This window comes from Oncorhynchus kisutch, linkage group LG28, assembly GCF_002021735.2.
Source record: "Oncorhynchus kisutch isolate 150728-3 linkage group LG28, Okis_V2, whole genome shotgun sequence".
Classification (NCBI taxonomy): domain Eukaryota; kingdom Metazoa; phylum Chordata; class Actinopteri; order Salmoniformes; family Salmonidae; genus Oncorhynchus; species Oncorhynchus kisutch.
Window position 1 is genome coordinate 35296014 of NC_034201.2, and position 27927 is coordinate 35323940.

Sequence of the window (27927 nt, forward strand, 5' to 3'; positions counted from 1 at the left end):
TTGGGTGTCAATGTCATTTTAGGCGGAAATGTAAAAAAAATAGGTCCAATCCTTAAGGAACTATTCAGATTTTGCTCGCCTGAGGTAGAGCATCTCTTGATAAGCTGTAGACCACACTATTTGCAAAGCTGTCCATTTACCACCACAGACCGATGCTGGCACTAATACCGCACTCAACGTGTTGTATACGGCCCTAAGCAAACAACAAAATGCTCATCCAGAGGCGCCGCTCCTAGAGGCCGGGGACGTTAATGCAGGCAAACTTAAATCCGTTTTACCTCATTTCTCATGTTAAATTTTTTTAAATAAAAAATAAACTCTCGACCACCTTTACTCCACACACACAGAGATGCGTAAAAAGCTCTCCCTCACCCTCCGTTTGGCAAATCTGACCATAACTCTATCCTGATTGCTGCTTACAAGCAAGAACTAAAAGTACCAGTGACACGCTCAGTAAGGAAGTGGTCAGATGCTAAGCTACAGGATGGTTTTGCTAGCACAAAATGGAATACGTTCCGAGATTCTTCCGATGGCATTGAGGAGTACACCACATCAGTCACTGGCTTCATCAATAAGTGCATCGATGACGTCGTCCCCACAGTGACTGTACGTACATACCCCAACCACAAGCCATGGATTACAGACAACATCCACCCTGAGCTAAAAGGTAGAGCTGCTGTGTCAAGGAGCGGGACTAACCCGGACGCTTATAAGAAATCCCTCTATGCCCTATGACGAACCATCAAACAGGCAAAGCGTCAATACAGGAATAAGATTGAATTGTACTACACCGGATCTGAAACTCGTCGGATGTAGCAGGCTTTGCAAACTATTACGGACTACAAAGAGAAGCACAGCTGCGAGCTGCCCAGTGACAAGCCTACCATGCTATTCATTGACTACAGCTCAGCGTTCAACACCATAGCGCCTTCAATGCACATCACGAAGCTAAGGACCCTAGGACTAAACACCTCCCTCCGCAACTGGATCCTGGACTTCCTGACGGGCTGCCTCCAGGTGTTAAGGGTAGGTAACAACACATCTGCCACGCTGATCCTCAACACAGGGCCACCTCAGGGGTGTGTGCTCAGTCCCATCCTGTACTCCCTGTTCACCCTTGCCTGCGTGGCCGCACATGACTCCAACACCAACATAAGGTTTGCCGACGACACAAGTGGTATGCCTGATCACCGACAATGATGAGACAGCCTAGAAGAAGGTCATAGACCTGGACGTGTGGTGCCAGGATAACAACCTCTTCCTCAACATGATCAAGACAAAGGAGATGATTGTGGACTACAGGATGAGGAGGACCGAGCAGGCCCCCATTCTCATCGACGAGGCTATAGTGGAGCAGGTTGAGAGCTTCAAGTTCCTTGGTGTCCACATCACCAACAAACTAACATGGTCCAAGCACACCACGACAGTCATGAAGAGGGCGCGACAATGCCTATTCCCCCTCAGGAGACTGGAAAGATTTGTCATGAGTCCCCAGATCCTCAAAACATTCTACAGCTGCACCATCGAGAGCATCATGACTGGTTGCATCACCGCCTGGTATGGCAACTGCTCAGCCTCCGACCGCAAGGCATTACAGAGGGTAGTGCGTACGGCCCAGTACATCACTGGGGCCAAGCTACCTGCCATCCAGGACCTAAATACCAGGCTGTGTCAGAGGAAGGCCCTAAGAATTGCCAAAGACTCCAGCCATCCTTGTCACAGACTGTTCTCTCTGCTACCGCACGGCAAGCATTCCACAAATTAATGGAGTCTAACAGTGCATACCTGTTAAATGAAATGCATTTCAGGTTACCTCATGAAGCTGGTTGAGAGAATGCCAAGAATGTACAAAGCTGTCAGGGCAAAGTGTAGCTATTTTGAATCATCTCCAATATAAAATATATTTTGATTTGTTTAACACTTTTTTGGTTACTACATGATTCCATGTATGTTATTTCATAGTTTGATGTATTCACTATTATTCTACAATGTAGAAAATTGTAAAAATAAATAAACCCTGGAATGAGTAGGTGTCCAAACTTTTGACTGGTATCACAAGTAAGCGCACCGCCCCACCTTCAGAAAGTATTCAGACCCCTTGACTTCTTCCACATTTTGTTACATTAGAGCCTCATTGTAAAATGGATTACATTTTTTTTAAAGCCTCAGCAATCTACACAAAATACCCAATAATGACCAAGTGAAAAACAACAATACCTTACGTAAGTATACAAACCCTTTGCTATGAGACTTGAAATTGAGCTCAGGTGGATCCTGTTTCCATTGATCATCCTTGAGATGTTTCTACAACTTGATTGGACATGATTTGGATAGGCACACACCTGTCTAAATAAAGGTCCCACAATTGACAGTGTACGTCCGAGCAAAAACTAAGCCATGAGGTCAAAGGAATTGTCAGCATTGAAGGTCCCAAGATCAGTGGCCATAATTCTTAAATGGAAGAAGTTTGTGACCGCCAAGGCTCTTCCTAGAGCTGGCCGCCCAATCAAACTGAGCAATAGGGGGATAAGGGCAATGGTCAGGGAGCGGACCAAGAACTTGACGGTCACTCTGACAGAGCTCTAGAGTTCCTCTGTGGAGATGGGAGAAGCTTCCAGAAGGACAACCATCTGTGCAGCACTCCACCAATCAGGCCTTTGAGTTCGCTAAAAGGCACCTAGAGACCCTCAGACCCTCTGGTCTGATGAAACCAAGATTGAACTATTTGGCCTGAATGCCAAGCATCACATCTAGAGGACACCTGGCACCATCCCTACGGTGAAGCATGGTGGTGGTAGTAGCAGCATGCTGTGGGGATGTTTTTCAGTGGCAGGGACTGGGAGACTAGTCAGGATCGAGGCAAAGATGAACAGAGCAAAGTACAGAGAGCTCCTTGATGAAAACCTGCTTAGGGACCTCAGACTGGGGCAAAGGTTCACCTTCCAACAGGACAACGACCCTAAGCACACAGCCAAGGTTTCGGGAGAAGTCTCTGAATGTCTTTAAGTGGCCCAGCCAGAGCCCGGACTTGAACCCGATCGAACATCTCTGGAGAGACCTGAAAATAGCTGTGCAGCAATGCTCCCCATCAAACCTAACAGAGCTTGAGAGGATCTGCAGAGAGGAATGGGAGAAACTTGCCAAATACAGGTGTGCAAAGCTTGTAGCGTCATACCCAAGAAGACGAAGCTGTAATCACTGCCAAAGGTGCTCCAACAAAGTACTGAGTAAAGGGTCTGAATACTTATGTAATATTTCCGTTTTTTTATTTTGAATAAATTAGCAAGAATTTCTAAAAACCTGTTTTTGCTTTCTCATTATGGTGTATTGTGTGCAGATTGATGAGGGAAAAAAACAATTGAATACATTTTAGACTAAGGATGTAACCTAACAACAACAACAAAAAGTAAAGGGGTTTGAATACTTCGAAGGCACTGTATATAGCGATGTTGCCGGAAAGAGGGTTTACCTTTAAAAATGACTCCATGGACTTCGATGCCAAGGAGTTGCTGCGAAACAAGGTGTTGGGTTCACCTGAGGAAAGAGGTCAAAGAGAACAGCCAGCAATGAAATATTTAAGGGAAAATCAACGAGGTGCTATGTGTACTCTGGAAAATATAGCACGACGTGGATGCTGAGTGGGACTTAATGCAACTCAGTTGATGGTATCTTACAGACAACGCATAGAGCCCTGAGTTTATTATCCCCTTTATACCATGGATATAAATCTAAATTGCTAGTTTAGTAAACCAAAGCATCCTCCTTGCTTGCTATTTTGAAAATCTAATTCAACAATGCCAATGTTTTCAATTCGACTTTTGCTATCAAAAGCAGCTCAAAATAATTAACTTCATAGTCATTGAATTATACCGGGCTTTATAGGGAATTATACAACAGATGGGTCTAATCCTGTATGCTGATTGGTTAAAACCACATTCCAGCCTGTGTGTATTCCACAAATAACCACCAGCTAAATCTATGACGTTGAAAGGCCTATTTACTCTGTTCCATCTGACTGAGCAATCCACTGTCTCATCAGCTCAGCCAGGCAATTTATATACTAGATCTACACTGTAAAAAGCATCTTGAGTGTATCTTTAAGACTAGCAATTGGTTTTCAACAGCGGAGATTTGTAATAACTTTGCTGTCTGTCTCTCCTACATTTGCAGCATTGTTTCAATATTTAAAGTTGATCTCCAGCTTTCTGAGACAGACAGGATGGCAGTCGAAATCATTAATCAGCATCATTTTTATGGATATAATGTATACAAAGATGTCAATTTTTTTTAAACACGAAATGTAGCTAGTTTGCTGTCATTACAGCTTCAGTTTGAAGTGAATGTGTTAGTTGTGTGGTTAGCGATCTCTTCTGAACAGTGTTCTGGCGATAGAAAAATGTTCTATTCCAGGCGAAATCACTCATTTGCTCATTGTTATGATGCATCCCAAACAAAATAATTCGAAAAAAGCTTAAACACACGCAAATGCAGATATCATGCAGTTATTATGACGTGACTGTTAGTCAAAGTTGGAACGTTGCCAGCCATCATGGCAACGGATCATTTAGAACGAAAAACTGTGACCATACATTTAGAACAAAAAATAGATAGAACCAATAGCACGAGCTGGCTTGGATAGCAACCCTAGATGTATGTTGGGACTATATCTCGTGGAAGGATGAAATAGTGTGAATAAATGCATAAAAATACTGTTTTTAAAATGAAAATGCCGGTATTTGGAGGATGTGTGACCAGTTGCAAGAAGCTAGGTGTATGTCGCACATCATTACTTCACAGTCATTTTAACGGTTTTTTTACATTTATTTTTTAAAATGAAGATGGGTTTTTTTATGGCAGAAATGCCTTCTGGAACATGTGAACTTTCATGTGTCTTAATAACAAACCTGTAAAAAAAAAGTTATCCTTCTCATCAGGACACTCATCAACACTGACTGTTAATTATGAGGAGATCACATTAAATTGCATGAAAACAGCTTGTCAAACTAGAAACGTGGGAGGATTTGACATCTTTAGCGGCAGAGGGGACAGGATGAATTCATGCATGTTCATCACTCACCACGTTAGGTCACCAGATGCTCCCAAAAAATGTGTCTCTGATTTGTTTTGTAATGCTAGCTAGCATGTTTTCCTTGTTGAACATGCTTTTACAATGTATCCAATTTCAGTTTGTGTGGTTGTTGGTTTACCTTTTCTGTCTTGTTATCTGGTTTTAATGTTCATTCTATAATGCCCTTCTAGGCAATCAGAAAAGAGTATTCACCAACACTGTGGTATTATTAAGCAATAAGGCCAGAGGGGGTGTGGTATATGGCCAATATACCACAGTGAAAGACTCATTTGACATAATATATTTACATCTAAACATTCCACATTATTGGGCTGTGCTGAACACAAGTTTTGTCCAACTCCAATTTAGGTGTGTGAAGTCTGACTTACTAGTCTTGTCCAACTCCAGCTTGAAGAGAACATCAAGGAACTCCTTGGCCAATCCCTGACCCAGGAAGAGCTTCACTAGGTTGGAGGCAACTTCCTGTCGACTCTCAGCTGTAGTGGTCTCATCGACGAGCATGATCAAATCTGGCCAGTTGCCCTATGATACCAAGCCAAGATTTATCATCACAAACGCTTGTGGTCCTGAGTGACTCAGGTGGTAAGAGCACGGCATTGGCAACACCAAGGTTGTGGTTTTCATTTCCTACAGAGGTACACCAACTAAAAATGAATTCTGTACTGTAAATTGCTATGGATTAAACAGTCTGCTAAGAGGCACATTTTATTGTGCCACATACCATGCAGTAAATCAACACAATATTGGATTTAATGAATCAGGATTAACACCAAGCATATTAAACTCAGCAAAGAAGAAATGTCCCTTTTTCAAGACCCTGTCTTTCAAAGATAATTTGTTTAAACACTGTTTCCCATGCCTGTTCAATGAACAATAAACAAATAATTAACATGCACCTGTGGAACGGTCGTTAAGACATTAACAGCTTACAGACGGTAGGCAATTACGGTCACAGTTATGAAATCTCAGGACACTAAAGAGGCCTTTCTACTGACAATGAAAAACACCAAAAGAAAGATGCCCATGGTCCCTGCTCATCTGCGTGAATGTGCCTTAGGCATGCTGCAAAGAGGCATGAGGACTGCAGATGTGGTCAGGGCAATAAATTGCAATGTCTGTAATGTGAGACGCCTAATACAGCGCTACAGGGAGACAGGACAGACAGCTGATCATCCTCGCAGTGGCAGACCATGTGTAACACCTGCACAGGATCAGTACATCCGAACATCACACCTGCGGGACAGGTACAGGATGGGAACAACAACTGCCCGAGTTACACCAGGAACGCACAATCCCTCCATCAGTGCTCAGACTGTCTGCATTAGGCTGAGAGAGGCTGGACTGCGGGCTTATAGGCCTGTTGCAAGGCAGGTCCTCACCAGACCTCACCGGCAAAAACGTCACCTATGGGCATAAACCCACCGTTGCTGGACCAGACAGGACTGGCAAGAAGTGCTCTTCACTGACGAGTCGCGGTTTTGTCTCATTAGGGGTGATTGTCGGATTTGCGTTTATCGTCGAAGGAATGAGCGTTACACCGAGGCCTGTACTCTGGAGCGGGATCGATTTGGAGGTGGATGGTCCGTCATGGTCTGGGGCAGTGTGTCACAGCATCATCGGACTGAGCTTGTTGTCATTGCAGGCAATCTCAACACTGCGTTACAGGGAAGACATCCTCCTCCCTCATGTGGTACCCTTCCTGCAGGCTCATCCTGACATGACCCTCCAGCATGACAATGCCACCAGCCATACTGCTCGTTCTGTGCGTGATTTCCTGCAAGACAGGTATGTCAGTGCTCTGCCATGGCCAACAAAGAACCCGGATCTCAATCCCATTGAGCACGTTTGGGACCTGTTGGATCGGAGGTTGAGGGCTAGGGCCATTCCCCTCCCAGAAATGTCTGGGAACTTGCAGGTGCCTTGGTGGAAGAGTGGGGTAACATCTTACAGCAAGAACTGGCAAATCTGGTGCAGTCCATGAGGAGGAGATGCACTGCAGTACTTAAAGCAGCTGGTGGCCACATCAGATACTGACTGCTAATTTTGATTTTGACCCCCCCCTTTGTTCAGGGACACATTATTCCATTTATGTTAGTCACACGTCTGTGGAACTTGTTCAGTTTGTCTCAGTTGTTGAATCTTGTTATGTTCATACAAATATTTACAAATGTTAAGTTTGCTGAAAATAAACAGTTGACAGTGAGAGGATGTTTCTTTTTTTGCTGAGTTTATTTAATATACTTAAAATAGCTTATAAAAACTGTTAATTCGGTCTCTGGTTAAAATGCAAAGGATAAAAACCAGCATACATGGCCCGTGGCTCTCGAGGACCGGAGCTGTATACCCCTGATCTTATGCAACCCAGGCAACATTTGAGAGACTGAGGAGTGGCATTGACTTGGTGCTCACATTAAGATGGGGGCCCACGGATTGGCACAGCAGCTCCGTAAGTGGTTGGTAGTGGCTGGAGGGCAGGACCGTCTCATCTCGGAGGCGCAGCTGCAGGCGCAGAGATCCTAGAGTGCCCCTGGAGCAGAGTAGAAAATAACTTAACGGGAAGTCATATCAAAACAAAGGAAAATATTTTGGGGGCAAACCCTTACAGAAATATGGGAAAAAAAGAAAAAAAACATCTTCAAACAAATATCTTGAAAAATATATACAGTATCAGTCAAACGTTTAGACTCACCTACTCATTCAAAAAAAAATCTTTATTTTTTAAACTATTTTCTACATTGTAGAATAAATGAATAAATAAACTGAAATAACACATATGGAATCATTTAGTAACCAAATAAAGTGTTAAATCAAAATATATTTTATATTTGAGATTCTTCAAATAGCCACCCTTTGCCTTGATGACAGCTTTGCACCCTCTTGGGATTCTCTCAACCAGCTTAATGAAGTCATCACCTGAAATGCATTCCAATTAACAGGTGTTAATTGAAATTAACAATTTCTTTTTCTTAATGCATTTGAGCCAATAGGTTGTGTTGCGACAAGGTAGGGTTGGTATACAGAAGATAGCCCTATTTGGTAAAGACAAAGTCCATATTATGGCAAGAACAGCTCAAATAAGCAAACAGTCCATCATTACTTAAAGACATGAAGGTCAGTCAATTCTGAAAATTTCAAGAACTTTGAAAGTTTCTTCAAGAGCAATCGCAGAAACCATCAAGCGCTTTGATGAAACGGTCTCATGAGGACCACCACAGGAATGGAAGATCCAGAGTTACCTCTGCTGCAGAGTAGAAGTTAGAGTTATCAACCTCAGAAAATGCTTCACAGAGTTCAAGTAACAGACATCTCAGCATCAACTGTTCAGAGGAGACTTCGTGAGTCAGGCCTTCATGGTCAAATTGCTGAAAAGAAACCGCTACTAATGGACACCAATAATAAGAAGAGACTTGCTTGGGCCAAGAAACATGAGCAATAGACCGGTGGGAGTCCAAATTTGATATTTTTGGTTCCAACCACCGTGTCTTTGTGAGACGCAGAGTAAGTGAACAGATGATCTCCACAAGTGTGGTTCCTATTGTAATGCCTGGAGGAGGTGGTGTGATGGTGAGGGGGTGCTTTGCTGGTGACACTGTCTGATTTATTTAAAATTCAAGGCACACTTAACCAGCATGGCTACCACAGCATTCTGCAGCAATTGCCATCCCAGCTGGTTGGTGCTTAGTGGGACTATTGTTTTTTTTTTTTTTCAACAGGACAATGACCCAACACACACTTCCAGGCTGCATAAGGGTTATTTGACCAAGAAGGAGAGTGATGGAATGATGGAGTGCTGGATCAGATGACCTGGCCTCCACAATCACCTAACCTCAACCCAATTGAGATGGTTTGGGATGAGTTGGACCGCAGAGTGTAGGAATGCAGCCAACAAGTGCTCAGCATAAGTGGGAACTCCTTCAAGACAGGTGGAAAAACATTCCAGGTAAAGCTGGTTGAGAGAATGCCAAGTGTGTGCAAAGCTGTCATCAAGGCAAAGGGTGGCTACTTTGAAGAATCTCAAATATCATTTATATCTTGATTTGTTTAACACTTTTCTGTTTACTACATGATTCCATATGTGTTATTTCATAGTCGCTCTCTTCACTATTATTCCACAATGTAGAAAATAGTAAAAATAAAGAAAATTGAATGAGTAGGTGTCCAAAAGTTTAACTGGTACTGTATATAAACAATGTAAGGGCTGTAATTTCAGGGTGTTTTAAAAAGACAGTCAGACAATGTTTTGAACACACCCTACTATACAGGCACGTTACAGCACTACAACACAGTCAACCTTTATGTCTGTCCAAAAGACGAAGTGGAAAAAAGATCTGAAAAACACTTTTCCAATAGTGGTAAGAATGGCCCAGACTGTGGAATGTGGTTATTTATACAATGGGTGGGTCTAATCCTGAATGTGGATTGGTTAAAACCGCATTCCAGACAGTGTATATTACACAAGTTACCACCAGCTAAATCTTTGATGTTAAAATTCCAATTTACTCTGTTACATCTGACTGCACAATCCACTGTCTCATCAGCCCAGGCAGGGAAGTTATAAACTTGATCACCACTATAAAAAGCATCTAGACATTATCTCATTTCTTTTAAACTAACTTTTATTTTTCAACAGCGGAGATTTGTATAAGCCTTGCTGTCTGGTCCTTCCGACATTTGCAACATTGTTTCAATATTCAAATTCGATCTCCAACTGTCCCATAGTAAGGAACGTGTTGGGTGTCGGGGCGAGAGAGGCAGGCAGTGTTTCTCAGCCAGTCGAAATCATAAATCAGCTGGCATCATTTTTATGGATATTTACAAAGAAATGTGAATTGAAAAGCGAAGTGCAGTGAAACGAAGTGCAGCTAGTGTGCCGTCTTTTCAGCTTCAGTTTGAAGATGTGTTGGCTGTGTTGTTGGCTAGCTCCTCTGAACAGTGTCCTAAATAGAGAGCACATGTTCTATGCCAGGTGAAATTGTGCCTCATTAGCTCATTGTTATGGATGTATCCAAATAAATGTCACTAGAAAACAGCTTTAACAAATGCAGATACTGTTGTTATTCTGTCTGCACTGTTTTACGTGACTAAGTTAGCTGTAGTTGGCTAGCTAGCAAGCAAGGGATAAGAACGTTGCCAGACCGTTCTAAATGTTCCATTGCCATGCTAACGGCTGGGTCGTGTCCGTAGATACAGAACAAAAAGACTGAACGACTGGGTCGTGTCTCTGGCAACTGAACCAATAGAACGAACGACCAGCCGGTTTGGGAGCAACCTTATAGTCCCGAAACAAATCTATCTTGTGGAAGGATGAAATAGCATGAATAAATTAAATCAAAATAACTTTTTTTCAAATAAATATGTAAATCATTATTTGAATATGTTGGTTACCTGTTGTATAAAAGTGATAATGCCCTCAAAGCTGGTGTTTGGAGGATATATTGGCACGGTTTGTCGGCCCTCATACTATTTCATCCTTCCACAAGATATGGTCCCGAAAAAAATCTACGGTTGCTTCCAAACTGGCTGGTCGTTCGTTCTATTGTTTCGGTTGCCAGAGACGCGACCCAGTCGTTTAGTCTTTTTGTTCTGTATATACGGACACGACCCATGCTAATATATCCTCCAAACACCGGCTTCTCGGGCTTTATAATTTAAATTAGGGAAATTTACTCATCAAGCCATATGGAACTAAATTGACAGTCTTACTAGCACTGTGAGCAAAACCATCTTAATTTTATAGAAGCTGAGGGAATCGTACAAAGTGGTAATAAATCAAGAACATAATGGCTTGTAAAGTTCAGGGGGAAAAAATTATAATATATTTTTTAAAGACATCCACAAGCCCACACAGCACTGCATTAGGGTTTCAAAATTCCAGTAACTATCCAGAAATCCTGGTTGGAGGATTCACAACCCTCTACTGAGGAGCTGGCATATAAAGGATTGGATGAGTGCTCCAGACTTGACACTCATCATTTCCTGGCACAAAACATACACGACTAGTCAACAAGACTGCAGGCCCCAGATGGCAACCGCCTGTCAGAAATCTAATCAAGAAGGAGTCCAGAGGTGTTTTCTTTTATTAAAAGAGACAATATAAACAACAGCTTGACTTTCTGAAAAGAGTGGGAAGAAAGAAGATAATTTGAGAAGACAAGGATTACGTGGGCTTAATCTGAGAATTTTACCACAGAGTTGATCAAAGTCCTCTGGTGAAAACCGCTTTCATTGGGTTGCAATGCCGACACTGCCCAAAATTAAAAAAAAATGTTTTTATAACTTTCATAAGCATTAATAGACTATTTAGGGTTAGAGTATTATCGGTAAAAAATGATAAAGCTTTTATAACATGTATAAGAATGTACTGGCTTATTCATGAACATTATTATATAGTGTAACCACGGTTTGACATCTCAACAGCACCAGTACTCATCATGGCATTTGATTTCAATTGTTGTGATTTCATAACTAAGGGTGACATCATGAATATGGAGGTAAATCTTGTTAGAGTTATTGCTTGGAGAGCAGCATAGACACCTCTGAATAATCCTTTGTTTGGGATTGGCATGACATTTTAACAGCCCTCCCTTCTTTCCCGGTTATGAAAATGGAAAGTGAGACAGAGCAGTGACAGACAGATGTCCATCAATAATCGTGACCGGCCACAACAATGTTACGCATCGCCTGAGAGGGAAATGTATGATTTTTTCATATGAAAACCTAATTCAATATCCCCAGAATGTATTTAAATCCTTTATTTTCCTTTTGAACAACTTGCCATTACATCATCGCTACAGATTCAACTATACTACTTTCGAGAACCAATTTGATAAATAGAATCCAAAATAGAATGAGCATAAAAATAAAAGGAAGACAGAAGACATTAGAATGAGGCCATTGGGGAAACGTTAAGTTGGTGGAGCTATACTGATTAATTGGGGGAGAAGGGATGGTAGTTAAATCACTGTCTGCATTCTAAATGCCACCCTGTTCCCATAAAAGTACTGCACTATAAAGGGAATGGGGTACCATTTGGGATGCATACACTATGTTCATACAGTAGAGTAAAAGGTTTGGCTTTTTAATCTTACAATTACAAGCACTTCCTGATGTATGCAGCACTAAATATATAATACACTGACCTATGGTCCCTGTGACTAATAGCGCATCTGGTCACCTCAGGTCCTTATTTGGTAGTTATTTCCACAGGTTTATACAGTGTCGACCAATCTTCTCCTAGTGAAAGCCACTTATTGGTTAGGGGTTAGGGTAGAGAGACCAATATTTTGGATTTCCCTTTATTAATGGGAAACATAAAGTAAACGGTGAGAATGAAAAGCAGCACACACGATCCACAACCAGTCATGCACTGGTCTATAATACAACCACTTATGAAGTACTTACATGCATAACAATTAGCATTTGCTTACAAACACATTAGGGCCAGATCATAAGCTGCATGCTTGTAAGCTGGTAATGATGATTAAAGACGCTTATGGAGAAGCATGATGACATGACATTAGTTATACATAATGTGATTCTTTATGGTGTTCACGAAAAATATTTGATGAATGGCTGCACAAAATGACCTAAAGCAGTGCTATGTCCATAGAAATGTACTCGTACACAATATGGCCGCCAGTTCACCCATTATGGCATTTAAGTGAATGGGAAAGCTCTTCTAGGGTTCTAATTCTATGGCTATGTACTGCACCAGGAAGAGTATGCCCTCTCAAATCCTCCCCAACCATGATCACATTCAGAGGTTAACGGAGATTCCTTGTCTCTCAATACCAGCCACCAGCTGAAAGAACAACATCCAATGGCCGCTAGTGCCAGCGAGCCATGTAGCCGGCCCAATCGCCCTACATTGCCCTTGTTTCTGGCACTAATCTGGGTTCCCGCGGGGGCATACTGCTTTTGTCCCCTCCTGTCCAAAAAGGATGCATATCCTGCTACAGCCCTCTTCCTTTTACATAATCCCCACTCCTCCTCTCCTCACAATTTCCCTCCCTCTCTCTCTCTCTCTCTCTAATCCCTGCCCAGAGTCCACATGGCCAAATGATCCTTTATGGAGGAGAAATAAACCAGGGATTTAGCCCGGAAAAAGGATTAGCACTTCCTGTCGGCACATGGACCGGAACAGATGCACCCGCCCACACATACACACATGCATACATATGCACATACACACATGCATATACACACATGCATACATATGCACGCGCAGTCACACTCCCTTGCGCATAAAAAGCTGAAGCTGGCTAGCTTCAGAAAACCCTGAATAGATCTTGCTTCAATCTTAGTATACCCCTTTGGACTGTGAGAGAGAAAAATTACCGGAGCCTGCTTCCTCCACCTAATTTACAACACTACTCTATGAGGATACAACGCACTTATCACTCTTCTTTACACTGTGTTTCATTACATATTTATTGACATTGGCCAATACCAATAATAATAATAACAATTATTATTATTATTAGATTTCAATGTCTATGACTGCCATGTGGGTATAAAATAAAACAAAAACACTTGGATAGAGGAGTTTGCATGTCACCAAGCCATTTCTATATTGTCAGCTAACAGTTGTTTCCTTGGTGCAAAAAACAAGTTTGCATTTATGATAATGGTGGCAACCCATTGATACTCACTCGTGCTGACTATGTTTGGGCTTATCAGGGACCAGGCGAAACCAGCCCTCCTCCTGGTGGGCTGACTGCAATCTGTGGATGTTGAACAAAACCTGAACAGAGGAGAATAAACATCAACACATTTGATTAGAATACATTGTAAACTAATTGTATTCAATGTATATGGAGAGTAATGTTTATCATGTTGTGATCCTGTGTGTCTAAATCTGACGTCTACAGAACATGGCCCAGAGTAAGAGTGCTGATCTAAGGTCAGGTCCCCCCCCCTGCCTAACAGGATAAACTCAGCACTGCTACTCTGAGACTCTATTTTTTTAATATGGACATAACCAGGGTTCCAATTATCCATTCAACATTCATATTTAAAACACTTGTGGGGGGTGCCCACATATTTTTCACTTTTCAGCTGTGAATGACCGGGCTTCAAACCCCAGGTGTCCTGCACAACATAATACCATTCCTTACAAAATATGCCTACTGAGTTAAAGCCTAGGTATTAGCTTAGGGAAATGACTAAGAGCTGACGACTTGCGTTAAGGTTACACGACCAAACCACCTACATTAAAAAGTAAGTGCTTCACACCACTGTATTTCAGACTTGGTACTAGGGCTACAAAATTCCAGTAACATTCCAAATGTTATCCTGCTTATTCCTTTCTGATTCCGGGAATCTTCCAACCGGGATTTCTGGGAAACCTGGGAAAGTTACCTCAACAGGACTTCTCACCTTTCCCAGGAAGTCATTCTTGCTGACCAGGTCCCAATCCCACACCTCAACACTCAGAGGGGTGTCCAGGGGTGCATCGTCCAGCTCAAACTCAAAGCTCTCGTTCCAGCGCGGATAACAGGACTTCTTGATCACCTGAAACCACAGAAACATCCATTCGCAGATTCCTATATTCAATTCACAAGTCAAAAGGGCTGTTTCAAAACATTTTTCCAATGAATGTATTAAATATCTTAATGTAAGGACCATGGGTGTGGGCAGGTCTTTGGCTTACCGCACTTTCGTGGGTTTTGCAGTTGTATCGTACTCTGACAAAAGGGTCCGACGCTCCATTGCGATCCTTTTTTGCAAGGTCTCTGAAGCACAAACCCACACAAAAAGGAAAGTTGAGCATTTTACAGATTAGTTGACATTGAAGCACATTGTATCTCCACTCTCCATCAGATCTGGGTAACTTAAAACAGTATGTCTTCTTTCAAACACATCAGAAGGAGTTTGATTAAGTTCTCTCCGGTGCAATGGGATCAAAGGAATAGTCCCAAAAGTGCAAACCCGCGCACCAGGCAAGCAAAATCAAGCGCACCTAAAGTAATAAGAAAAACAATGTTATATTTTAACCCATAACCACAAGTCTAGTCTCAAATCACAAACAAATGCCCTCCCACGCACCATTTGAGATGAGGTCAGTATGAGATCATTGGGGTGAGCTCAGAGAAAGTAATCAACACGCGTCGTAGAGGAGAGTCAGCCGGGCGTATGTCTGTCTGTGTGAATCCAGCTGCTCTGGCAGATGGGCTGAAATACCCACAGCACAGACGACGCCCCAGGTATTTATGAAGAATGAGTTCACGGAGTTTGGAAGCTGTGTGCCCAGTGCACGGTAATGCTCAAACCTGTGAACAATACATAGATGGAACTGTATTGTTTGTAGTAGCCTAAACCAGACAGCTTGATAAATCAATGTTTACAGCGCAAACTCAAAATAAAACATTTTAAAAAAGGCCCAGTGCAGTCAAAAATGTGATTTATCCATTTTATATACACTGCTGAAAAAAATAAAGGGAACACTTAAACAACACAATGTAACTCCAAGTCAATCACACTTCTGTGAAATCAAACTGTCCACTTAGGAAGCAACACTGATTGACAATAAATTTCACATGCTGTTGTGCAAATGGAATAGACAACAGGTGGAAATTATAGGCAACAAGCAAGACAACCCCAATAAAGGAGTGTTTCTGCAGGTGGTGACCACAGACAACTTCTCAGTTCCTATGCTTCCTGGCTGATATTTTGGTCACTTTTGAATGCTGGCGGTGCTTTCACTCTAGTGGTAGCATGATACGGAGTCTTACAACCCACACAAGTGGCTCAGGTAGTGCAGCTCATCCAGGATGGCACAACAATGCGAGCTGTGGCAAGAAGGTTTGCTGCGTCTGTCAGCGTAGTGTCCAGAGCATGGAGGCGCTACCAGGAGACAGGCCAGTACATCAGCAGACGTGGAGGAGGCCGTAGGAGGGCAACAACCCAGCAGCAGGACCGCTACCTCCGCCTTTGTGCAAGGAGGAGCAGGAGGAGCACTGCCAGAGCCATGCAAAATTACCTCAAGCAGGCCACAAATGTGCATGTGTCTGTTCAAACGGTCAGAAACAGACTCCATGAGGGTGGTATGAGGGTCCGACGTCCACAGGTGTGGGTTGTGCTTACAGCCCAACACCGTGCAGGACGTTTGGCATTTGCCAGAGAACACCAAGATTGGCAAATTCGCCACTGGCGCCCTGTGCTCTTCACAGATGAAAGCAGGTTCACACTGAGCACGTGACAGACGTGACAGTCTGAAGACGCCGTGGAGAACGTTCTGCTGCCTGCAACATCCTCCAGCATGACCGGTTTGGCGGTGGGTCATTCATGGTGTGGGGTGGCATTTCTTTGGGGGGCCACACAGCCCTCCATGTGCTCGCCAGAGGTAGCCTGACTGCCATTAGGTACCGAGATGAGATCCTCAGACCCCTTGTGAGACCATATGCTGGTGCAGTTGGCCCTGGGTTCCTACTAATGCAATACAATGCTAGACCTCATGTGGCTGGAATGTGTTAGCAGTTCCTGCAAGAGGAAGGCATTGATGCTATGGACTGGCACGCCCATTCCCCAGACCTGAATCCAATTGAGCACATCTGGGACATCATGTCTCGCTCCATCCACCAACGCCACGTTGCACCACAGACTGTCCAGGAGTTGGCGGATGCTTTAGTCCAGGTCTGGGAGGAGATCCCTCAGGAGACCATCCTCCACCTCATCAGGAGCATGCCCAGGCGTTGTAGGGAGGTCATACAGGCACGTGGAGGCCACACACACTACTGAGCCTCATTTTGACTTGTTTTAAGGACATTACATCAAAGTTGGATCCGCCTGTAGTGTGGTTTTCTACTTTAATTTTGAGTGTGACTCCAAATCCAGACCTCCATGGGTTGATAAATTTGATTTCCATTGATAATTTGTGTGATTTTGTTGTCAGCACATTCAACTATGTAAAGAAAAAAGTATTTAATAAGAATATTTCATTCATTCAATCTAGGATGTTATTTTAGTGTTCCCTTTATTTTTTTGAGCAGTGTACTATACAGTGCATACAGAAAGTCTACACCCCCTTTAACATTTTTCACATTTTGTTGTGTTACAAAGTGGGGTTTAAATAGATTAAATATATATAACTAAAATATAGTCATTGCATAAACACACACCTTTTGTATTGGCAAGTCTAAATTAGTTCAAAAGTAACATCACTGTGTGAAATAATAGGGGTTGACATGATTTTTGAATTACTACCCCTTTCTCTGTCCACCATACACATGACATCCTGTAAGGTCCCTCAGTCAAGTATTGAATTTCAAGCACAGATTCAACTAAAGACCAGGGAGCTTTTCAAAAGCCTCAAAGAATGGCAGTGGTTGGTAGATGGGTAACAATAACAAACCAGACATTGCATACATCTTTAAGCATGGCCAAGTTCATAATTATGCTGTGGATGATGCACTCGTCCTTCTGAACTAACTAACTAACTAACTAGGATGGAGCTAACTAGGATGGAGAATATTGTAGTGACTCCACAATAATGACCTAAATGACAGCGTGAAAAGAATACAAATATACAGAATAAAAAGTGTTAAACCCTGAATTAAAAATGTATTAAATTGAGATTTTTTGGGTCACTGGCCTACTTGCCCACAATAACCCATAATGACAAAGTGGAATTGTGTTTTCCATTTTTTTTTACAGATTAATTAAGAATGAAAAGCTGAAATGTCTTGAGTCAATAAGTATTCAACTGTTATGGAAAGCCTAAATAAGTTCAGGAGTAAAAATGTGCTTAACAAGTCACATAATAAGTTTCATGGACTCACTCACTGCGCAATAATAGTGTTCAACATGATTTTTTAAATGACTACCTCATCTCTGTACCCCACACATACAATTATCTGTAATGTCCCTCAGTCGAGCAGCGAATTTCAAACACAGATTCAATCACAAAGACCAGGGAGGGTTCCCAATGCCTCGCAAAGAAGGCCACCTATTGGTAGACAGGTTAAAAAGCAGACATTGAATATCCCTTTTAGCATGGTGAAGTTATTTCACTTTGGATGGTGCATCAATACACACAGTCACTACAAAGATACAGGCATCCTTCCTAACTCAGTGGTCGGAGAGGAAGGAAACCGCTCAGGGATTTCACTATGAGGCCAATGGTGACTAAAACGGTTACAGAATTTAATGGTTGTGATCGAAGAGAAATTAGGAAATATAAACATTGTAGTTACTCCACAATACTAACCTAATTGACAGAGTGAAAAGGGAGCCTGCACAGAAGGAAAATATTCCAAAACATGCATCCTGTTTGCAATAAAGCAATAAACAAAAAAATTGGCAAAGCAATTCACTTTCTGTCCTGAATAGAAAGTGTTTTGTTTGGGGTAAATCCAATATGTTACTGAGTACCACGCTGCATAATTTCAAGCATAGTGGCGGCTGTATCATGTTATGGGTATGTCTGTAATCGTTAATGACTGGGAAGTTTCTCAGGATAAAAAAGAAACAAAATGGAGTTAAGCACAGGAAAAATCCTAGAGGAAACCTGGTTCAGTCTGCTTTCCACCAGACACTGGGATATTAATTCACCTTTCAGCAGGGCAATAACCTAAAAAACATGGGCAAATCTACACTGGAGTTACTAACCAAGAAGACAGTGACTATTCCTGAGTGGCAGAGTTACAGTTTTGACTTAAATCTAATTGAAAATCTATGGCAATACCTGAAAATGGTTGTCTAGCAATGATCAACAACCAATTTGACAAAGCTTGAAGAATTTTTAAAATAATTTTTAAAAAGTGGGCAAATGTTGCACAATCCAGGTGTGGAAAGCTCTTCGACTTACACAAAGACTCACAGCTGTAGTCGCTGCCAAAGGTGAATCTACAAGTATTGACTCAGGAGTGTGAAAACTTATGTAAAGGAGATATCTGTATTTCCATTTTCAATAAATTAGCAAACATTTCTAAAAGCATGTTTTCACTTTGTCATTATAGGGTATAGTGTGTAGATGGGTGAGAAAAATGTTTACTTTAATTCAAGCTATAACAAAATGTGGAATAAGTACTTTCTGAAGGCACTGTATATTAGTGTTTTATTTTTTTATTAATCTAGAAAAATAGTATTGTGTAGATAGTTGACAATGTTGACAATTAAATACATTTTAAATCACACTTTGTATCACAGTAAAATGTGAAGAAATCCAAGCGATGTTCTATAGGCACTGTATATTTCCACACTATGAGGTTGGAATAATACTGTGAAAATTATGATTATTTTCTTTTAGTGTAAGAGCATGTTTTTGTTGGGATGGAGTTTTGGCCTGCTTGGTGACATCACCAGGTGGAAAATTAGTTTATAGACCAATAAGAAAGAGTTCCAAACCTCTCTGCTAGATTTCAGTTTTCCCCTCACCACTCGGACTGTCCTTGCTAAATTCTTGCTTGAGAAATTGCTCTTTGCTAAGAAGCTGTTTGTTTTTAATGGTCAAACATAAAACAATCACAGTATCTAGTTTCCATCCAATGGTCGACAGATTTAAGCAAATTTTCAAAAATCTGCATAAAGAAAATACAATTTTTTTTCCACCAAATTTCCACCAAATTGACTAGTTACAGATACAAATCAGTGAGGGATTACATACAGCACAAAATGTCATTTTTCGTTGAAGTTTTCATGTACCAAAATAATATATAATTTTTAATGTGTTTCCATTGCATTTAACTGTACCGATAGTTTTCACAAAAACTTGTGTTAAATAGCAAAAATAGAGTAAAAATAGTTTGTCCTCAGTTAAAACAGAGTTCCAAACTGCCACTGGAAGCAACGTCAGCACAATAACTTAGTCGGGAGCTTCATGAAATAGATTTCCATGGCCGAGCTGCCGCACACAAGCCTAAGATCACCATATGCAATGCCAAGTGTCGGCTGGAGCGGTGTAAAGCTCGCCACCATTTGACTCTGGAGCAGTGAAAACACAATGACATTCTAGATGATTCTGTGCTTCCAACAGTTTGGGAAGGCCCTTTCCTGTTTCACCAAGACAATGCCCCATTGCAAAAAAGTGAGGTCCATACCAAAATGGTTTGTTGAGATCAGTGTGGAAGACATTTAATTTAACTAGGCAAGTCAGTTCAGAACAAATTCTTATTTACAATGACGGCCTACACCGGCCAAACCCGGACGACACTGGGCCAATTGTGCACCGCCCTATGGGATTCCCAATCACGGCTGATTGTGACACAGCCTGGCCTGCACAGAGCCCGGACCTCAAACCTCATCGAACACCTTTGGGATTCATTGGAATGTCGACTGCAAGCCAGGCCTAATCGCCCAACATCAATGCCCGACCTCACTAATGCGCTTGAGGCTGAAGGGAAGCAAGTCCCTGCAGCAATGTTTATCTAGTGGAAAGCCTTCACAAAAGAGTGGAGGCTGTTATAGCAGCAAAAGGGAGATCAACTCCATATTTAATGCCTGCGATTTTGGATTGAGATGTTTGACGAGCAGGTGTGCACATAATTTTGATCATGTACTGTATATAACATCCAAAACATCTGTGAATTATTCATAAACAATTGGTATACATAGATAAGTGTTAAAGACATTTTTTTAAATGTATACAGTGATGGTAGACCCCACCTCATCCACTACCAATGAGCAGCACTGGCCTTGTGTGATGTAGTTGCTGTACAAAGCGATGCCGTCAGCGTATATAGAGTAAAACCTGAGAAGTAGGTCCACCCTAGATCCCACAGGTAATTCGTCACCTAGGTAATGAATGTGTATGTACTAAGACATTTAGTAGGCAATTGTATCCAACTTCCTGTAGTAGATGCAAACATTTTGGTATGGATGGCCACCGCGAGAATTAAACCCACAATCCTGGCGTTGTAAGCGCTATACCCCAACAAATGAGCCATACAGGACTAGCCCAACATCCATGTCTTACCTGGCCTCCAGTACTTGGCAGCGCAGTATTCTGGGGATGTCCCCTAACACTGATATCTGGAGGTGAATCTCCCCTTGCACCTCCTCATCTGGGTCAATCTCAGTTAGGTTCACCCAGCCGTCCAGCCCTTCAACACACAGGAAAGTTAGTGTGGGGACACGTGAGATATATTGTCCTATAGCAAATGCACTTTACACTCTCATAACCAAAGGTTAAATAACAAATATATAGAGAAGAAAACATGCTCATAAAAACACTTTCCTGTTTGGGATGGCTTGTGTATTGCTCTGATGAGATAAGGTAATTCATGGAGGGGAATACAGTATGTCGTACACACACACGCTGTGAATAAATCCCACCAATAACATCCTTTCTCTGTGTCTCAGGCTTTTGGAGGCTTAATGTAAAAGACCTAATGCCTGTGATGCATTCGCTTCTGAGCGAGTAGATCGTCTACCCGGTTTAAACCTGCATTCCACAGCCTCCGAACTGGAACAGATCTACATGCACTGCAATTTGGACTCCAATATACTTGTACTCTGAATTAATATCAGACCTGGAAAACCTCTGGATAATACCAATGACTAAGGATAATAACAGATTTAGTCAACCAAGCACAAGCAATAAATTGACGACTTATCGGGAAATAAACCACAGGCAATAAGTTCCTTGATTAAAAGGAAAACATTAGGACAGCCTCAGTCTCACTAAATCTGTTATTATCCTTACAGTCATTGGTATTATCCAGAGGTTTTCCAGGTCTGACATTTCAGAGTACAGTAACTATTTAACATTTATTTCTTACATACGACTCATGTATTTGGTCAGAATTCAGCTCATCATAAAGTTAATGCATAAAATACAGAAGCTGAATGAAAACCAGTGAATTGATTCTACAACCCTCTAGATAATTTCCAACTACATTCAACCAGTAGGCCCATTTCTTCCAGCTTCCCAATGATTTATGAAGTGTCCTATCAAGTCGGCAAGATTTCCCAGAATCGTTCTGCATTTACCCTTGAAAGAAGTGCTTTTTCTCCTGATTGATATTCCAGAGTATGTCTCTAGTCAAGCAACATTATTCTTTATTGCCGGCTGAGTGTGGGACAAAAATAAATCTGGCTACAACCACAGACGTTTCCACAAAGCAGGACGGAAAAAAAGCTTTGAGGCTTTTTTTTATTAGGCCGTCTTGTTTCTAATGCAGACACAGATCATTGGTTCAGCGGACTGTGCGTGGGTTACAAACAGTCTGATCATTGGTTCAGCGGACTGTGCGTGGGTTACAAACAGTCTGATCATTGGTTCAGCGGACTGTGCGTGGGTTACAAACAGTCTGATCATTGGTTCAGCGGACTGTGCGTGGGTTACAAACAGTCTGATCATTGGTTCAGCGGACTGTGCGTGGGTTACAAACAGTCTGATCATTGGTTCAGCGGACTGTGCGTGGGTTACAAACAGTCTGATCATTGGTTCAGCGGACTGTGCATGGGTTACAAACAGTCTGATCATTGGTTCAGCGGACTGTGCATGGGTTACAAAACAGATGGAACATTGGTCAATGGTCTGTGCTGATAGCTACTTGTGGCCATGGAGGCGATATGGGACCCTATTCCCTACATATTACACTATTTTTGTCAAGAGGTGCAGAATATAGGGGAAAGGGTACCATTTGGGACAACCATGGAGGCCTTAAATTTCAGACTGACAGTAGTTTCATCGCCTTTATTTTGAGGGCTGTCTTGATTATCATTTATTTTTTCAATCTCCATCTTAAAGTCAAATTCCCGTTGCACTGAAAATGTACAATTAACTATCTATTCCAGAACAAACAGTGAGAGGAGTAAGTTGTGTTGATGACAAAGGCTTTTCTCTGAACATTGTGAAATGTTGGCTGGCATTCAGCCAGGGAACAGAAACTGGAGGAAGCGAGACTCCTGTCTACAATGGGCACAACATTGATGAAGTCATTTCAGAAAAAGTGAACTGAAACAAGAGTCGGTCAGTTTCCATTTCGAGCACAGCATGAAAAGTAATGTCAGTAGTTTTAGAGTAGAAAAATACACCAGTAACACTGAATAGTTCATGTACCGTCTCTGGCTCACTAGTCCCTTTATAGGGCACTACGTTTTACCAGAGCCATATGGACCCTGGTCAAAAGCAGTACACTATAAAGGGATTAGGGTGCCATTTGGGACAGAAACCATGTGAAGACCATTCTGAGGAAACGTCGCCGTCCTGTCTGTGGTATATGCTATCTCCACAAACATGTACAATGAGGGAAACTGACCTAAAAAAAAAAAAAATTATATCAAATATGGATGAGTACGAGTTGACTTGACTTAAAACATTTTTAAAATCAAATCACATTTTATAAAGCCCTAGGAAGAAACCTAGGAAGAAACCTAGGAAGAAACCCAGAGAGGAATCAGGCTCTGAGGGGTGGCCAGTCCTCTTTGGTCTGTACCAGGTTGAGATTTAAGAATATCAGTGGCCATAAAGGCCAGATAGTTTTTCCAAGACGTTCAAACGCACAAATGTTCTCCACAGCATTCTGTTTAGGATTAGTATACACTTGACCAAACCTTGGTAGAGGCCAGTCGGCATCAGTGAAAGGTCTCATCCATGAAAGTGTTCAAACCGTGACTGGCAAATACACACACACACACACACACACACACACTAGGGGTCTCTAACCTTTCAAGCCTTGACCTGCCTGCTTCAAAAGGTGACTCATTGCGCTCAGTCCTCTTTCCCACCCCCTTCCTCAGAGGTCCCTCTCCATACAGCCTGCTTCTCTCAAGGTTACTTCCACAGTAATCCCCCAGACACCTCAAGTGTGAGGCCCCTAGCAGAGAAGCACATTCCCACTGTCAAGCAGTAGAACATGGTCTGACATCACACAAAAGGGATCTATTTTTGTGACGGTTTTCAAACTGGAATGATTCTCATTTAATTATGTCTTCAGAAAAAAAAGTAACATGTTGAAGGCTCTGATGGTGTAGCAGATAAAAGGGTGAGGAGTGATGACTGTTCATCTCCTTTAATGTTTGGCCTACCGTTTAAACAAGGACCAATGAAGTCACTGTTCATCCCCTTTAATGTAAGCCTCGGTCTCTCCTTTAAAACTTCTCTGACCAACCAGGCGAAGCCTTTGTTTCCAAAGCAACGCATCTGCAATGGATTACAATGCGGAGACAAGAGGGTAGGAATATGCTTGCCCGACCCGTTATGTATAAGGACTTCCCTTAATCAAAACAATGAGAAAGCAATAGACCCCTGGACAAGTGCTCCATCTAGCCTTTGTGATTATGAATAAGAGATGTTCTTACACTGTTTGTAAATGATTACCAGTCCACAAAACTGAGATCCAATGACACTGTATACAGGAAATGCAATATAAAGAAGCTATCATTTTTTGTTGTCTTGTAGTGTACGGTGTTTGGTAAAAATGTTTGATCGTAACGCAGACCACACCAAACTGGTACAGTTTGTCTCTCACAGTTGAAGTGTACCTATGATAAAAATTACAGACTTCTACATGCTTAGTAAGTAGGAAAACCTGCAAAATCGGCAGTGTATCAAATACTTGTTCTCCCCACTGTATACCATTGGCCTGTCTTAAGCATTCATGATGCCCTACAAAAATCCTGTATAAACAACATATCATTCATATTATAGGAAGTAATAAACCATTATACCAGTTGGTTTGCTACCATGTGAATATCAGAGTTGATCAATCAGCCCGTAATTATCTTGAAGTATCTTGGGAATTTAAACATGCTGCCACATCTTACAAATACACAATGCTCATTGGAGTTATTAGCTACACCTTTGGCAAGTTCCAGCCACCAAGACTAATGAGTGATCCCGCCCTCGTCTTCGTGAGTGCCAGAAAGTCACCATCATCCCTGCGTGGGAGAAAACTGAGTAAGACTACCCCCCACGACCAGCATCGGTGTCACAACCCTACTGTGAAGTGTGACTCAGGCCCCTCACCCACATGTCACTCTCTTCACGAAGCTCAGAAGTCACCCCTGTATTTTGCCCAGTGAGTCAGCCTGCCAACACCAAGGTAAGCCAGCAGGTAGAGACGATCAGACAATGGCTCAAAGCAGCGTTGGTGGGATAACTGTTATTCTAACCATATGACCCATTAAAATCCAGTGGGCCTTTTCTCAGTGAAAAACCAGACTTATGAAACAAGCGAGTAAGACTTTGTTTAAAGCGCTCATTCAAGGAGTGTCCACTTGTGAACCTATGTGATTGTCGTGTCCGTTATTTAGAAAACAAAAGTATGCTCTAGGGCTATGTGATGACTCACCACACCAGCGTCATGGCAACAGTGGAATGCGGGGATCCTTGAATCAATAGTCCAGATAATGACTAAGCACACAAGATGACTTTACTCCTGAACTCATCTGATCCCTTTTACTCTTACAGGGTAGAGGGAATTCCTTTACTGGAAGGACGAGTTGAGACATACACTACTGGTCAAAAAGGTCTACATTGTAGAAGAATAGTGAAGACATCAAAACTATGAAATAACACATATGGAATCATGTAGTAACTTTAAAAAAGTGTTAAACAAATCAACACATATTTGAGGAATCTCATTTTTTAAATTGCCACCTTTTGCCTTGATGACAGCTTTGCACACTCTTGGCATTCTCTCAACCAGCTTCATGAGGTAGTCACCTGGATTGCATTTCAACTAAAAGGTGTGCCTTGTTAAAAGGTCATTTGTGGAATTTCTTTCCTTCTTAATGCATTTGAGCCAATAAGTTGTGTTGTGACAAGGTAGGGGTGGTATACAGAAGATAGCCCTATTTGGTTAAAGACCAAGTCCATATTATGGCAAGAACAGCACAAATAAGCAAAATAAATGACAGTCCATTACTTTAAGACATGGTCAGTCAATACGGAACATTTCAAGAACTTTGAACGTTTCTTCAAGTGCAGTCGCAAAAACAATCAAGCGCTATGATGAAACTGGCTCTCAAGGGGACTGCCACAGGAATGGAAGACCCAGAGTTACCTCTGCTGCAGAGGATAAGTTCACTAGAGTTACCAGCCTCAGAAATACCAGCCTAAAAAAATGCTTCTTAGAGTTCAAGTAACGGACACATCTCAACATCAACTGTTCAGGAGACCACTGTCTTGTTTTGCACGCCTTGTACAAAATAATAAAATGCAGTACTACAGGATATTTCTTAACGTAGCTCTTTATTAGCTAGCTACAACTTGCATGTTCACGTATCTCCAACCATGACCAACTGACCATGACCTAACCATCTGGGTGGTCTTAACCAATCATTGCACAGTATGATACGGCGGTAAAATGCATCCAATAAAATTCAGTATGTTTACACATATGAATATTACATCCCCCTTCTTTTAAAACAAACAAAAAATGTTTACATATTCTAAGCGTTTCTTTTGAAAACATGCTCTGCAGTTTGAACTCAAGGTAAGTAACCATTTATATTGCATACTAGACTAACTGAATCAGACTCTGAACAATAATCCAACATACTGTTAATTTTCAAACAAGGGATTCTCAGCAACTCAGCTCTCACAGTAGAAATGCCATCTTAACATTTCAAACAAATACAATACCAAAGCATTTAAAGTGAACTTTCAATAACAAGTTTACAGTCCGAAACTCTTCTCGGGCAGCGATCCGCCTACACCCTTTGACATTTCACAGGTCTAGGACAGCTCTGGGCTTGACCTCTCTCCCTGACCTTATGGGATATGATGCTGAGCATGCTTGTGTGTCAGTCAACCGCTCTTGTGGTGTGCTGGTAAGTATGGTGTATGTTATGCTGTGTGTGTGTGTGTGTGTGTGTAGTTCATCACACTTTCAGGGGAACAGTTCATCTCAGTGTGTTGTTCTTTTGTGTTCAGTAGGTGACGACGATTGTGACTGCTGGCTTCCAGAGGCCATTCTAACTGACTCTCCGTCGATCAGTGGTGGCAGTGGTCTAGCTGACCTGTCGTAGTATCGCTTTTGTTGTTGTCTCTGTGCACGTTTTTCAAGCATTTCCTTGTAGCTGACGACCTCAGGTTGCAGCTGCTGGTTGGTGCTGGGAAGGATGGAGCGAAGTCTGCGGCTCATCAACAGCTGGGCTGGTGATTTGAAGTTGTCAACTGGAGTGTTGCGGTATTCAAGGAGACTGAGCTAGGGGTCTCTCGTCTGCTTTTGCTTTGTCCATGAGTGATTTATCAATCTGCACAGATTTTTCAGCAAGGCCATTACTTTGAGGGTAATGTGGGCTTGTGGTGACATGTGTGAACTCCCATGCTTTTGTGAAGGATTCAAACTCATTTGATTTGTAACAGGGCCCATTGTCAGATATTAAAGTCTCTACAATGCCATGCCTGGCAAAGGATGCTTTCAGCTTGTGTATCACAGCTGCAGATGTGGTGCTGTGAAGCTTGTCGAGTTCAAAGTATCTGCTGTAGTAGTCCACTGTTACAATGTAGTCCTCGTTGATCCAGGTGAACAGATCAGTTGCCACGACCTGCTAGGGTCGGTCTGGGATACAGTGAGGTAACATTGGCTCTTTGGTGTTTGAGGGGCGTCATTCAAGACATATGGCGCATTTACCAACAATGTCCTCTATTTGTTTGCACATTCCGGGCCAAAACAAAATGTCCCGTTCTCTCTGTTTGCACTTTTCCATGCCCATGTGTCCAGCATGGATCTTTGTCAAAATCTCTTCTCTGAGACTGGTAGGAATAATGATTTTCTCTCCTTTGAAAATGATTCCGTTGATCTGTGATAGTTCATCACAATGGTTCCAGAATTCTGAGATGCTCCGAGGGCATTTTCTCCTCTCCTCAGGCCATCCATCCTGTATGACTTTCCTCAGCTGTGCGAGTTGTGAGTCCTTTTCTGCTTCTACTTGGATCTCCTTCA

At 42.0% G+C, this 27927-nt stretch overlaps 1 protein-coding gene across 4 annotated transcripts in view; it reads right to left on the reverse strand.

The window, feature by feature from the left end:
• The window catches only part of rasa4 (RAS p21 protein activator 4), a 71589-nt gene that overhangs the window by 20108 nt on the left and 23554 nt on the right, over positions 1–27927 (reverse strand). For all 4 annotated transcript variants that reach the window (XM_020464733.2, XM_031807473.1, XM_031807472.1 and 1 more), the window contains exons 5-11: positions 21003–21129; positions 14742–14823; positions 14468–14602; positions 13741–13832; positions 7499–7616; positions 5458–5611; positions 3470–3534 (exon numbers count right to left, since the gene is read on the reverse strand). In XM_020464733.2, coding sequence (XP_020320322.1) covers positions 3470–3534; positions 5458–5611; positions 7499–7616; positions 13741–13832; positions 14468–14602; positions 14742–14823; positions 21003–21129 — 773 coding nt within the window. The remainder of the gene's footprint in view (positions 1–3469; positions 3535–5457; positions 5612–7498; positions 7617–13740; positions 13833–14467; positions 14603–14741; positions 14824–21002; positions 21130–27927) is intronic.